This window comes from Taudactylus pleione, unplaced genomic scaffold (genome assembly GCF_031769625.1).
Source record: "Taudactylus pleione unplaced genomic scaffold, aTauple2 ptg000092l, whole genome shotgun sequence".
NCBI classification, from domain to species: domain Eukaryota; kingdom Metazoa; phylum Chordata; class Amphibia; order Anura; family Myobatrachidae; genus Taudactylus; species Taudactylus pleione.
The window spans coordinates 8960672-8976755 of record NW_028284494.1 but is presented as its reverse complement, the minus strand read 5'-3'; the positions used below and the strand labels follow the sequence as shown (position 1 = coordinate 8976755).

The window sequence follows — 16084 nt, the reverse complement described above, 5'->3', positions numbered from 1 at the left end:
AATGTAGTGATCCGATTTCAAAATATTGGCAAACCTTGGATCCTGGAAAAGCGAACAAAGGACTTAATCTACTAGTCTGACAAACTTCGCCGAATCGCTTTGTTTAATCTGCTCCTTCAAATTCACTAGCTGATTTTCCAATAACCTATTTAGGGGAATCACCTGACTCAAGCTAGCAGTGTATGAACTCACTTCACAGGTGGCTACGCCGAAGGGTTTGAGCACCTTGCACAACATGGAAAGCATTCGCCACTGCGCTGGACTAAGGATCACTCCCCCTCCTCTCCCAATGTCATGGCTTGTTGTATAGCTGTGGATGGCTTTTTGCTGTTCAACCATCTGTTGAAACATATATTGGGTGGAAGTCCACCTGGTTACCACAGCATACGTTAACATCTTTACTGATGGGCACAGCACAACCTATATAGTATATACAGCATAGTACAGAACAGCATACAGCAGCATGCACCTCCTATACACTCTTAGAGCAGCACAGCCACGTGGGAGTCTGTACACAGCACAGCCTATACATACAGAGTACAGCACAGCATACAGCAGCGTGCACCCCCTACACACAATGACTAAGAGCAGCACAGCCACTTGTGAGTCTGGACACAGCACATACTATATACAGCAGAATACAGCACAGCATACAGCAGTGTGTACCCCCTATACACATTGACTAAGATCTGCACAGCCTTGTTACGGAGTCTGGACACAACACAGCCTATACAGTAGAGTACAGCATAGCATACAGCAGCATTCCTGACAAGGAAATGGCGTTGAGTCCCATCTGCGGTGCCTTATATAGAATCCAAAACCCGCTAGAATCCAACGCCGTGAGGATGATGTGTTGCCTCGAAGTGGAATCCGAGTAAGGCTGGAAGATGCCACTGGTGTAGTCTAATAATCTTTATTATCAACACCCCCTTGCCCCCACACACTCCCCACCAAATTGGAGATTGAAATGAAAGAAAATATTCAGTCTGAATGTTACATTTTCATTTATTTTCATACACAATAGAAATTATATATATATTATATATATTTAAAACATTTTATTTGTTCGTAGCACTCTCAACATAAGACTTCTGTGTTATGCAAGTATAGTTGATTTAGTATAAAGATAGAATAATATGTTAGATAATGAACAAACAGTATTACTCTTCCAACTATAGCAAAGATACAAACTGCTGTCATATAAACAAATGATCATTACAAAAAGAGAAAACCGCCCGAGCTAACAGGTTACAAAAATCGGTCACTTCTATAAATACAATGAAATACACTTAATTACATTACAGGTTCGGGTCGCCTACATCATAGACATGGCACGATATGCAGCAACAATATATACAGCACATCAACAGTGACTTTCAAAACATGTCTCTGGATCTAGATATGTATGTAAAAGATGTATGCTCATGTAAAACAGAGGGAAGGGCAGGACCAAAAGCTTAGATCTGGCAGACATAGACAGAAGCTTGCTGACAGTTGTAAAGCATTCGGCGTCAGACAGAAGCTTGTCAAAAGCAGCTGCTGTTGAGGACTGATGGATAGTGTTTTTATTGTGACTACTAAAATACAGTATCACAGGTCTTACAAAATGTTGGTGCCCAAGGCAGACACATACAAACACATATAACAGAACCAAAAAGCAAATTCACAGATGGCTAAACAATATCAAACCACAATATTCCTTATAAAAACAATAGACCTTGCATTACAATCCTATTTGTAATAGCATTACCTTATCGTTAATTTTTTTAATTTTTTAGGTGCTTGATAAATATGTAGAAGAAAAAGATTAACTCTTATCTGTTAATAAAAATCTTGTGCCGTTCAGTTTTTAATGAGTTATTTTTTTTGTTCACAGTCAAAGAACCCCCCCCATTCCAAAATAAAGGAAATAATATACTTTAAAGAAAATGTTTTAATATAAAGATTAATATATTATTACAATCATTCTATGATGAACATTCATGTTTTATGCAGAATTCACTTATCAGGTCCCTTTTCCTTTACTGTGTCCGACTCCTCCACACAGACCTATTTTTTTTTTTCATTTTATTATAAATGTTTCTTTAAGAAGTATAATGTGTAAAGTAGTGTTTAATGGCAGAATACAGATGTATAGTAAGATTACCATAATACTGTTTTATTTTCTTACTGCCGCAGATTATTAAAAAAAAAAACAATAATAATTAGAAAGTCAAAAAGCAAAAAAGTTAAAATAATAATTTTCCTATCCACATGTGCAACTTTGTATGTATTTTACATCTATATAGCATAGTGGAAAACTTGGTTGTGTTTAAACTAAAAATATAATTAAATATTATGCCAAAATGCATTAACTTCACTGTAATACATCATTGTGTATTGTAGAAAGAACAACACTGCAAGATAACAGTAATGTTTTTTCTATTCAATTACAAAAAAAAATCTATATTAAGCTATGAATAAAAGAAAAAAAAAACAGGCTATGTTTGGACTACCTGCGATGTGGTAAAGTAAATTCAGTAGTACTATATGGTAGCAATGCTTGATACTGAGATCATCACAGCGGGTTTTGCTTTTTTTGTATGTATTTTAAAATTTTATTTTCTCTTGTTAAAAAAATGCCCAAAAACTTGACTCTTTTATTTTATAAGGAAGTACTTTTTACTTATTAATACGTAGTACATTTTAATACCTGCAACTTAGGAATACACCCAACAAATATTATACTATTTTATATGTATAACAACTTACCATAAGGTATAGCAATTGACTACAAATGGTAGAAGCAGTAACAATGTTGGCTGAAACAAAATTTATAAAGACTGTTAAAATATTACTTCTTGAATCATGCTTCGGTGATAAAATGTGTTCACCGAGAGTGATATATACTCTTGAAGTGGATATCAATAAGGGGTTTTAAACAGTACAATGGTATTCAAATGACAAATGAAAACTAAGCATGTTACAAACAAATTCACGTGAAAATGGTATGGAGAATTTGTTGAACAATATAGATATGCAAGGTGTCAAAAGCTGTATTTATTCAATTATCACGGGGTCCTCTTTTCCTTCTTCCAATGTATATTTAGGCATTATTTACAGTCTGATCAGCATGAGCAATAGTGGCCAGGTAGATGCCATAGATGCTTAAAGTAAACCCAGGATATTTATAAAAAAAAAAAAATCAAGGTAGGCGAGTAGATGTAAGGCAGCAAAACAATGGAGAACGCTTTCAGAACCAAGGCTTGATGTTCCCTGTGTACTTCCTCTGGAGTAAAGGCAGCTAACAGTACAGATACAATGGTTTGTTCCATAGGATAGTTCATATTTGAATAGGCTCAAGTTCTCGCTCATCTAGTAAATTTATTAGCATTGAAAAGCTGTCTTTTACGGCTTCCATGTTGTCCAATGAGGTTGGCTGTAGAATCCACCTCTTTCCTCGTGCAAGTGGTTCAAGTTCAAAATACTTTTTGATCTGGAAGGAAAAGATACATCAAATTAGTAATGGGTAAATTTTTATAATCTGAAAAACAAAGGAATGATCTGTGCATGCATTGTTGGCTGTCTCTGAGGTTTAATGTCCTCTAACAGTGGAGGTGGCCATTTCAGAGGCTGGACTGTATTTAGGAGAATGCAGCCTATCAATTCAATAAAAACATGGCATCACAAACATGAGCCTATTGGATGATTGTATACTGTAGCCACCAGGCACTGAGCTTTATAACGTACACTTAGCCATTACGAACCCAGCAATATATTGGTATATTAAACACTAGCCACCATGAACTGAGGTTTGCATTTTGACATGGACCATCAAGGAATGGGCTATGCACTGTACCTCCTCAATATAAGTCTACCAGTGAAAATTGCCATGGCTTTATTGTTTTGGTAAAGTGAATAGGTTGTCTATTGGGTGACACAAGTTTGTGGTGCGACATTGTGTGACCCGACTTTAGTGCACCAAAATGTACATACAGTATATGAAGGCCTGTGCATTCAACGGTCTAATCTGCAATTTGTGCACTTAGCTCCAAATCTCTCCATCGCACTGGTGTGGACAACCAGAGAGCGCTCTATTGCACTTATCAGGGACACTGAAGATGCCTCAGTAAGGCACTAGCTTGCATTCTACTAGGTACAAGATTATGTGCTGTACAGACTGGTGCACTGTCACATAGGCAGCGATATCATAGAAAACATAACTGATATGCTTTCACATTTTGTCCTGCGCTACATCATACAATAATAAAGTAGTGATACGTATTTGAATGCAAGACAGTGAATATATAGGTCTGAAGTACTATATGCTTTAAAGTTTACATTTTTAGTGTGAACACTTGACATAAAATAAAGACATTTTATTATGACACTGCTTACACTTTAGCCAACAAACAGTTTCAAAACATTATGTGGGACAGTGTATTAAATAACTTAAAAGCTATTTCACCATACTATAATGCTCTTGGTATGCGCATTCAAACTAAAATAATATTGTGAAATAAGAAAGTTTCAGCAAACTATTCTGAATATAAAAAAATAAAAACATAAGACACTAAAAATAAACAGTAAAATTTATGAATTAACATTTAAATAGTGCCAGCAGGCAATGAGGTAAGAGGGCACTGTTTGCAAGCTTGCAATCTATAGGCTAATAGGAATTTGTACAATAGGTTTTTGAAACATTTTGCATATTGGTCCAGACAGATTGCAAGGGTAAAACGTGCTAGGTAGACTACATGATTTAGTCACACAGCTGGTTTTGGGTCAGAAAGTTATATGAATATCGAAAGAGAACACATGTATGTTTTGTGTGAACTGTATAGAGAGGTGTTAATCAGGTAGATTAGCTAAGGTGAGGTGAGAAGTTGGAGGTCGAGCAATTTGATAAGCTTGAAGTGAGTTTTCAGGGAACACTTGGATACTAGAACAGTGCCTTGTTGGGAGGACATGTTGGCATTGCACAGAGTGTATGTAGTCCAAAAATAATCCTGTAAGTGGGAATGGGTGCAGGTAATGAGTACAGATGCAGAGGAAAGGGGCATCGCTGGGAAATATTTTGTGATAAGTGAAGCGATGAATGTTGATGTAGTCTTGTTATTGACTTTGCAATGATGGCCCAAGTATCTAACACTGGATTTGGTAAAATGCAGGCAGGCAATGTCTGACAGCGAGGAGCAGCAGTAGAGCTTTAAGTGCGGAAAATCAGTCTGGTCAATGCAATCAAAATATATTGTAGGTGTGAAAGTCTGGTTATTGGAAGACCAGCAAGGATGCTATTGAAATTAGGGAAAGCATGATCAAGTGAATGCATGAATTAAAGTTTTTGATGAGCCATGTGTGAGATGTGTGTATATTCTGGAGATTTTTTCTTAGATGTAAATGATATGCAATATGATTTGGGAACAAATTGAATATGGGAAGAAACAGATAGTTCTGAGTCAAGACCAAACATATTCAAATTTCACATCTGCTAATGATGAAGGTACTCTACACTGTTAAAGCAAACTGGTTCCAATAACTTAGGGCACCACGTATATATAATACATAATAAATTACTTTCTTGCTTTGACCTTCTACTAATTATATAACCAGTATCTTAATGGGGACCAATTAGAAAATGATCTGTCTGGCTGAATAAGAGAGACCTTGATAATCCATGTTATAAAATAGAATACAGCAGCACCCCAATATTGCTTGCATTTTTATATATTCATTAATTTATTACTTTAAGAAAATATCTGAATAGGACATTTGTGGCTGCGCAGATGTCCGGTCATTACTGTGTGGAAGTCTTGCGTGTTCTTGCTTGCAGCAATATGGGATGTGTGCTATAAGAAGCGAGATTTTCCTGCCTTACATCCTGCGATATATTAGCCAATTGAATCTTCCAAATTTTCTCATATCTCAGTAATGTCCCATGAATATTGGTTGAGCCCCCCCCCAAAAAAAACAGCTACCTACACTGTATTTTATGTGATGAATCTAAATGAAGATTTACCAATATAAAAATAATAATAATAATCATAATAATAATAATAAAGAATCAATATTTACTATAGACCAGCTACTACCTACATGTATATCTTCTGCATATATGTAAAAGGAACCAAAAAAAAAAAAAGACAGCTACTGTACAAAGTATCTGAAATCATAATTCTCAGCAATGACTCGTAACAATAAAATGCACCCAAGGCAACACAAAATAACAAGAATGGACAACATGACAACTCACGTCACAGTGACAGCACACTTGAGGTTACTGTAATGAGATCTGGTTAGTAACTTTCGTGTGAAGATACAGTATTCTGCATTTTTCTGCAGGAAAGTGTATTTTACATTTTTCTATAGACTTTGCATAAGCAAAGTATGCTCTAGAGTCACGGCATATAAATATAAAAACAAATCTATTCATGTTTTTGAGGGCTCATGTCATTTATACGTCAAGAGATACTAGTATTTGATATGGACCAATACTTGACAATGTTGTTTCCAATTTTCTTTTTTATTTTGAGCAGATATTTAGCAAAATTTCAGTCTCTCTCCAATCATGAAAAGCTTAACTCCTTGTTGAGCTCCCGTTTCTGTTAGACTGACACTCAGGGGTTCCCCCGTTAGCTCTCTTTCACACAGGGATAAGACATTTGCCCTCTAAGATGCCTTGTATGTTCTTCCTCTCCACTCACCAACGGCTCTTTCCACAACTTCCACTTTTATTTAAATGTCTTCCCCTCTAACATAGTGTCTGGTGCCCACCATCACAAGCTGTATTGATGGAGTGTACAATGGCTTTCAGCCCCTCACCGGGGGTTGTTACATGTCAATACACATTACGATTGTAAACATAACTGTACAGCAATTTAAAATGTGCTTATATTTTCAATATCATGCTTTTTGTCATGAGCAAGGCTGTGCAATATTTAAATTGATCAACAAATCTGGCTATTTAAATTAAAACTGCTTCAAGTTATCATGCCACCCTTTTTTATTTTTAAAATTGAGTATTTTTTTATTTTCATTTTTTTATTGGAGTTTTCACAAAACCAACACTCAATACAAACAGTAACAATAATAATTGCATATTTCAGTAAAAAAACATATACATCATCGTATCAAATAAGGGTATATTTACACCGTAATATGGTACAGAAATATTCAGTATTTTAAATAACCCTAACATGCCTTCAAATTTTAAACATCATCTCGACTTTATAAAAATGTTGCATATATTACAAACATATCCAATTTGTACCACTCATCCTAAACACAAAATATTCTAATACAATATCACAATTAGGACATCTATTCCACCATATTATTTAATACACACACCCCATATCCTACAGTAAACAAAACCTACTTTTATTATAGAAAAAACAGTATCTTATATATTGTATATATAAAAAAATAATAATAATAAAATAAAAGAGAGAAGAGGAGCTTCTCCCAAGCCTGCAGTAAATCATACAATCATTTAAACAACAATTGGCCATTACACTTCAGGGACCTGTACCAACTACCCCAAATACGGTCATATTTAAATTCAGCCTTTCGAGTTAACTACAGATATATCTCGTCTGGCAGTGGTGCGAACCAGCGCCAGCCAAGCACGGAAGTCCGGACCCTGAGAGGCCAACCAATTGCGAGCTATACTGACTTTAGCTAAAGTAAACAAGTTGATAACCAACTGCCTTTCATATTTATCAAGAGTGGTATCGTCCAGAACACCCAAACAGCATACCAACGGGATGAGGAGAGGGGCTTGAATCCCAATATTGGAAAGAACCTGTATAACCACGCGCCAAAATGTCTGAACTGTGGGGCACTCCCAGAGTAAGTGCCAGAATGTACCAACAACCATCCGGCATCTTGGACAAACATTAGAGGCAATGCCCCCAAATTTCACCAGCCTAGTTGGAGTTAGATAGACTCTATGCAAGATATATAGCTGGATTTGCTGGAATCTCACAGAGGCAGTGGAGATTCGGGGAATACTCAAAGCCATATCCCAGTCTTTGTCATCTATTAAGCCCACATCTGCCTCCCATTTTCCTTTAAGATGAAGTAGCCTGGATTCATGTTGAAAAGACGACAGGTATGAATAAAGGACAAAGACCTATGGGAACACAATGAAGTGAGTACTGTCTTGATGGGAAAAGGCTGAATATCAGGCGGACTAGCACCAAACTGAACACTGAGGGCATGCCGCAGTTGCAGATATCTGTAAAAATGAGTTTTCGGTAAGGAAAACTCCTCCTGTAATTGAATAAAGGATTTAAGTGTAGAGCCGTCATATAACTGACCCAGTGAGTTAATAATACCTTTGGTGCCCCACACTTGTCTAACCTCAAGTGAACTCAATTCAGATAATGCCCTGGAGTTCCATAAGGGTACATCAGGATCCAGTCCAGAAGAGTGCGTGATATTAATGGTAGCCCGCCAGACCTTGACAGCCTGTTTTAGTATCTGGGGAAGAGGTTTATTAACCCTGTCACTCAACAAGGCCTGTAAGGGTATGTGACCAGGGGAGGCCTGAGACACCAACAGTGAGTGTAATGCATTAGGAGAGTTATCTTGAAGCCATTCTCTCACATACGTTAGTTGTGTCGCGTAGTAGTATAGTCGAAACTTAGGGAGCGCTAACCCACTGGCAGACTTAGGTCTCATAAGTATTTTAAGTCTAACTCGAGGTCGTCTGTTCACCCATATCAAGGAAGATAGCCTGTTGTCCAGTTTACGGAATACTGAGGCTGGAATAAACACTGGGGACTGTTGAAGTATATACACTATCTTAGGTTGTACTATCATCTTTATTAGGTTTATCCTGCCTGTAACCGTGAGGGGCAGCTTACTCCAAATTTTAATTTTGACTTTTAGGTAGTCAAATAGTGGATACAGATTGAGCCTTATAAAGTCAAGCGGGGAGTTTGTAATGTAGACGCCACAATATTTAAATTGGGATACCCATCGCAGGGGAAGAGGTATGGGAGGAAGTACAGGTGGTTGTCCTCTAAGAGGAAGAATATAGGATTTATTCCAATTAATTTTTAACCCAGAGTAAACACCAAATATATGATTAACCTGTAAAACTATAGGCATATCCTCTATATAATTGGTTAAACATAACAGCAGATCATCGGCGTATAAAGCCACAGTATCATTTCTGGTGCCTATCTTAAGACCTACAATCTTAGGGTGTGACCTTAATAAACAAGCAAGAGGCTCAATTGCCAACACAAAAAGGGCCGGGGACAGTGGGCAGCCCTGCCTCGTGCCCCTTTCTAATAAGAAAGGAGAGGAGATAAATCTATTGACAGAGATCCTAGCAACTGGTCTATAGTATAATAACTGAACCCACCGCAAATACACTGGTCCAAAACCCATACATTTCATGGCCTCCCCACAGGAACGGCCACTCCACAGAATAAAAAGCCTTAGCTGCGTCCAAAGACACAATTACTGAGGAGGACTCGTCCCCATGAGAGGCCTGAACATGAGTAAACAGGCGCCTCACATTTATAGAAGTAGATTTGCCCGGCATAAAGCCGGATTGATCCGAGTGGACCAAAGAGGTGATGACCTGATTTAGTCTTAAAGGCAGAATTTTGGCAAGAATTTTTATGTCCTTTGGTATCAGAGAAATAGGGCGGTACGAGTCCGGGAAGCTGGGGTCCTTGTCTGGTTTTAATAATACAATAATTAGGGCCTCTGACATGGATGGTGGAAGAGAATTCAATTCAAACAGGTCATTATATAGCTCTAATAGTTTAGGGACAAACACTTTAGCATGTTTTTTGTAGACCTCTAATGGGATACCATCCGTACCCGGCGCCTTACCCCCAGGGAAGGAATCAATGCCCCCCCCTACCTCCTCTGCAGTCAGTGGAGCATCAAGAAAGGCCCTAGCTTCTGAGGAAAGGCTTTGCAACTCAATTGATGTAATATATGCACGTAACTCTTCCAAATTACATGACAAATGGGATTTATAGACGTCCTTGTAGAATGATAGGAAAACATCAGCTATACCAGAGATGGACGTGACCACACCGCCATCCCCTCCCACAATCTCTGAAATGGTATTAACAGGTCTAGTGGACTGGACCAATCTTGCTAGATAGCTACCTGGTTTATCAGCACACATGTAATGGGAATTAGCACGAAATTGGAGTTGACGATTAGTTCTATCTGTTAAGTGGGCAGACCAAGCCTCCTGAGCAGCCAACCATTTCATGCTAGAATCATCAAGCCCATCTTGTAAGAATTGCAGTTCAGAATTTCTACAAGTGCATTCCAACTCTACCTCCCTGTCCCTATAATATTTTTTAATTTCGGCAACCCTATTCAATAAAGTCCCTCTCTTGAAAGCTTTAAATGAATCCCAAATCATGTCAAACCCAGCAGACCCTATTTTGTCTCCAAAACGGAGAGTGGTCTGCCACCCCTCTAGTCATGTATTCAATTTTATCTATCATGGGAACCACATTGGATGAAACCAGTGCCATATCAATCCTTGAAAAAGAGTTAGATGAGGAGAAACTGCAGGGTGCTTTTTACGCCAGGCATCAATCCAATCTAAGCCCTCAAAAAATCTTGCAAAGCTAGTGTCTGCCGCCACCTATCCAAGCACCCCTTCATAATGTTGTTAAAATCCCCCAGGCATATAACACGAGTACTAGGGGAGTCAGCAATAAATCCAGTAGCCAATTTAAGTACATCATAGCTAAACAGAGGAGGAATATAAACTGCTAACAAGAAAAGCGGAGTAGAATAAATTTTACAGTCTAAGAATACAAATCTCCCATACATATCAGTTTGGACTCTGTTCAGCATAAAAGGCACATTTTTGTTTATGAGCACTGATACCCCCCTAGAGAATGTGGTGTGGGAGGCATGATATGCCCAGCCCTCCCAAGGGTGTTTCAATTATAGGATTCTGCTTCCCAACAAGTGGGTTTTCATCAGGCAAACAATATCCGGACAATATTGTTTAAGGAGTCTAAAAATTAATGACCGCTTGATCTTGTCATTAGCACCACGCACATTCCATGTCAAAAGATTCAGCATCGACAAAAATGTTAAATGTATTTACCAAAAATACGATCAGGTCCATATCAGACCCTCTATCTAAAATACTGTGATTATGCAAAAAGCGATACAATGCAGGCAAAAATAAAAGATACCGTATATAACTAAACATTATATAACTCCAACAACCTCCCCCCTCCCTGTATACCACCCCAAATGTTGGCATACCTAATCCCAAACTAGAACCTAACCTTAGCTGCCCACTATACTGTATAACCCAGCTAAGTGGCGAAGCAAATAGAGATCAAAGCCACCGAAGCAATGGGGCTCTCCAACATATTTAAAACCAATAGAACATAGTATATAATTTCCCTTGATCCAATACAGTACTATTTACCGTAATTAATCTAAATATAAACATATATATGAATATAAAGAAAGCTGTTGCAATTTACATATATCTATACAACAGGTAGCGTTATCCGAATAGATACAAAGTAGAAATAACTGTGCACCTACAATATAAAAGAGCAAACAACCTTGCATATAGGAAGAAAAAGTAGCCCGGCTGCGAGCGTTCAAAATAAAACATATCAATCAGGAGCCAACTGTCTGGCGCCCGGTGCCCTGCGATCTAGCCATGCTGCAGCCACACGAGGGGTAACAAAAAATTTTGATTCTCCATCTACCACAACCCTCAATTTAGATGGAAACAGCATGGCATACTGTATACTCATTTCACAAAGACGTCTTTTGACAGGTATGAATTTAGCCCCATCTTTCTGGACACACAGCTACTTTCATCCCGTTACGTTCCAGTGGACCCTTTATCCTAGCCATGCGGAGCACAGAGTCACGGTCAAAGTAATGCAAGAATTTTGCTATGAAGGTGCGCGGAGGGGCTCCAGGAATCATTGGTCTAGCAGGAACCTTATGCGCCCTTTCCACTGCAAACTGAGTCGAGAAGGAATCCCGACCAAACGTATCCACAAGCCATTTTTTTCCAAAAAGGCCTCAGGGGACGACCCTACCTCCTTTTCTGGCAAGCCAACAAAGTGAACGTTATTGCGTCTCAGCCGGCCCTCTATATCGGCCATTTTATGCTGCATAGAATAGAGTTGGGAGGTCAGGGCGGCTACTTGCGTTTTCAAAGGAGCTTGTACATCCTCCAAAGTGGAGATGCGAGTTTCAGCTTCCCCAACTCTCTCATGGACTTGTTGCAAATCCTGGCATACAAAGGACAAATCAGACTGTACTTTCCCTATCTTATCAGACAGCCTTTGCTCGCTTGAATTGACTGCCTCCAGGACCTGTTGATGGGTCACTTCAGGTGTCGATGAGGAGGGAGCCTTGATGAGGCGGCTGAGCATCTTTAGCCGGCGAGGGGGGACCCCTGGAATCATCACTGGAAGGGGGCTGAGGAGTAGATGATCCGGAGAAACGCTCCAGTCTAGCTGCTGCAGCAGCATGGCCTGATTTACCCATTCTGGCAGTGAAAGGGTTATGCAGCATGCAATTTCACAGTACCCCAGCAGGGGGCTTTTGAGAAGGGAGCACAGCAGCAGGATTTTACATTAACAATGGCTGCCACCTCCACAGGAATCGGCACCAAACAGCCAGTGAGTCAGGGCAGACCACACCGACCAGGCAAGCAGGATCACAGCAAAGTGGGCCCACTCAGGAAGCGCACCAGAGCAGTCAAGGCACCACTGCCCGTGATGGGTCAGTGCTAGTAGTCTGACCTCAGCAGCACCACATGCACCACTGTACCTCTGCAAAAGACTTCACTGACGACGCCCGCGTCTCTCCTTTGTCCCTGGCGCCCACAGACCGGACCACCGGAAGCCTGGATGCCAGGGGAGGGTAAGTCACTCACCAGAATCAGCCCTCTGGTCGCAGGATAGGGGATGCAGGATGTTCACTTGGAGAGCCCTAGAGAACACGTCCAGCTACATTGCTGCCATGGCCACGCCCCTTATCATGAAACCCTTATTTAAGCTGCATTGGTGGAACCTTTAGGCTTGTTACTTGATAATAGCTGTGGAGGTAAAGTGTGCATGGGAGGACTAGCCAGCTACCACCATCACTGCGACACTGACTTCTGATATTTCTCAACAAAGCTGGTGCAAAATTGCTCTGTCTCTCAACCTAAACTGTTTGGCTGGCCCAATCAAAATCCAACCTTGTACAGATGACAGGTTTATCTGGTAGATCGTAGATTACATGCACCTTTTTCATTGTGTGCAATGACACTTCTCAGCCACTAATAAAACCTTACAGAAGAGTTTCCTAAACTCCACCATTACAGTCCATGTTTTAAGGCTATCCATGCTTGAGCACAGGTGACTTAATTAGTACCTCAGTCAATTTGATTGAACCACCTGGCCTCAAGCTTGGATATCTTTTAAAACCTGGACAGTAATGGCAGGGTTTGGGAGACTCTGCCCAACAGGATAATTCAATTACCGGCATTTATGACAACTATTTAGCCTAGAGTTCCACATTTTATTTTTTCTTATTCATCAAGCTTCTAAAGAGGACACATGGAATTATGGCCCTCATTCAGAGCCGTACGCTCTTAGCAGAGCGCACGCTCTGAATGAGGGCCGGGCTCCATTTTCATGGAGCGTCCTCCTGGACGCTCGTATAGCTGTGGGTCACCACCCACAGGCTATACGAGCGTGCTTTGTGATGGCCGCGATGGTCGAGACCATCGCGACCATCGAAATTGCGAGCCGGAGCCTGCGGTTGAGGTTTTCAACCGCAAGCTCCGGAGTGATTTTGGCTCTATCAGAGCCAAAATCACTCCCACTGACATCAATAGTGATGTCAGTGGGCCGGCTTCTGACGGGAGGCGTTCCCGTGGGAACGCCCCCGTCAGGGAGGCACGCCCCCGGCACGCCCACCAAAGGGGGCGTGCTGTCAATCAACATTGACAGCACGCCCCCTTTGATCGGACACAACGAGCGAAGGACTTTCCTTCGCTCGTCGCGTCTGGCGCATGCGCACGACGGAGCTCCCTCCGTCGTGCGCATGCTCAGTGCATAACATCGACCCACTTGCGAGCGGACAGCCGCTCGCGAGTGGGTCTGAATCAGGCCCTATGTCTCATAGCAACCAATCAGATACCATTTCTCTAGTACATTCTATAAAATGATAGCTATAATCTGATTGGTTACTATGGGTAAACAGGTCTCCCTGTAAAAGAAAAAAAAAAGCAGGGAAAGTTGTTAACATGACAGATACAAGGAGTAGGCAGACAAGGCAAATCACGGAAAGTTGACAGACAGCAGAACAATAATAAGCCCACAGGTTGTCACTGTTGAGTCTCCATTAAAGGTGAAAATCGAAAACACAACAAAAAAAAGAAATACACGCACACATGACAATGTAGGAACTATATAATTATTTGTTTTATTAGCTGCTCATTTTTTCATTGATTTTGGTACTGTGTGGGTACAACTGGATTTCCAATTTATTATACAACTTTTTGGCATTTGAAGCATATTTTTATTGTTCCTATCAAACTGAAATTCTGTGTTAAGTTAATATAACAATTGCTAACATACCAGCAAATAGCTGTTGCCCAAACAGAGTTTAGTTTGCACATTCTTTTGTGTAAGGGTATTTTCTTAAGGAATATTAGTTTTCCACACTTCTACCAAAAATAGCCACAAATATGCAAAATACATTCTAACGCTTTTATGTGCAATATATTTCACTGGCTGGGGCATTTTTAAAAGGCAATAAGATGATATTTATTTAGTTAGCAACTTAATTAAAAAATAGAAACTTAAATCAGACTACTTTCCAATCCAATGCAAACATCTCTTTTTAAAAATATATAGCAACTTTAAAAAAAAACAGTGTAGAATGGCATAAACATGAAGCATAACATGAAATCTAAAGCAGCAATAATTTTAAAAAACACTCAACCACCATTAAAATTTTTCTTACAATATTGATTTTTTTCACCCTCACAGGAGTTATTTTTTTTCTGTCTCAGGTGTGCCCTCATGCAACCTTTACTATACAGGTTGCTCTATCTTTCTAGTTAACTTATCTGCCTTCTTCAGAAAGGGGAGTATCTTACCTTCAGATAAAAAATGGGGAGGGCACTGAAGATAAATATTTTACCTAGGAGCAACAATTCTCTGCAAAATGGGATGGGCTGGGATGAACGCAGCCCATCCCAGTCAGCAGCGGTAAGTGAGAAAAGGGGAATCATTAAAAGTATTTTATAATGGCTGGGGGTGAGGGGGGATCATTAATTATATAAGGACTGGAGGTGAGGGAGGATCATTAATTATATAAGGGCAGGGGTAAGGGAGGATCATTAGTTATATAATGGGTGAGGGGGATCATTGAATATATGAGGGCTAGAGGTGAGGGGGGATCTTTAAATATGTAAGGGCTGGGGGTGAGGAGACGGATCATTTAATATAAGGGATTGGAGTGAAGATCATTAAATATATAAGGGGTGAGGCTATCCTTAAAATATATTATATATGGGTGATGAGTTGTTGGGAAGTGGAAAGTGACCAAATCGGACTATATATATATATATATTTATATATGGATGAAGTGGGGGGGGGGCATGTACTACACATTATAATGGCTTATATGTATGGGTATATATATAGATTAATAAAACACTAATTAGTTAACAGCCTCATGGAGTTGTGGGGGGAGGAGGCGTACACGCAGTGGGCACAGATGGGAGGTGGTGCTAACAAGAGGGCCCCCTGTCTTAAGTGCTCCGGGCCCCCCGAAGGCTTAATGTGGCCCTGGTAGTTGGGCAGGGTTTATAGGAATCAGGGATATGTGTACAGGGGAGGGGGGGGGGGTCAGTCGCCCTTATTGTCCCGCTGGTGGGCAGCTGTCTAAGCTGACAGCCTGCCAGGAGCCGTTGTGCGTGTGACGTCATGACAGGGGAACTGAGATACGCCCCCCCCAAAAAAAAATAAAAAGAGCGAGGTAAGTTCTGGCAGTGTGGTGCCTGTTTGTTGCACAGTGCTCCCCTTTATATTTACAAATATAATTTTAAGGTGCCTGCATGAGG

At 40.0% G+C, this 16084-nt stretch overlaps 1 protein-coding gene across 1 annotated transcript in view; it reads right to left on the bottom strand.

Moving 5' to 3' along the window:
* Nucleotides 1-987: 987 nt before the first annotated feature.
* The window catches only part of ARL15 (ARF like GTPase 15), a 384574-nt gene continuing 369477 nt past the window's right edge, over nt 988-16084 (bottom strand). Inside the window, exon 6 of the mRNA XM_088469486.1 lies at nt 988-3475. Coding sequence (XP_088325612.1) covers nt 3323-3475 — 153 coding nt within the window. The 3' untranslated portion in view covers nt 988-3322. The remainder of the gene's footprint in view (nt 3476-16084) is intronic.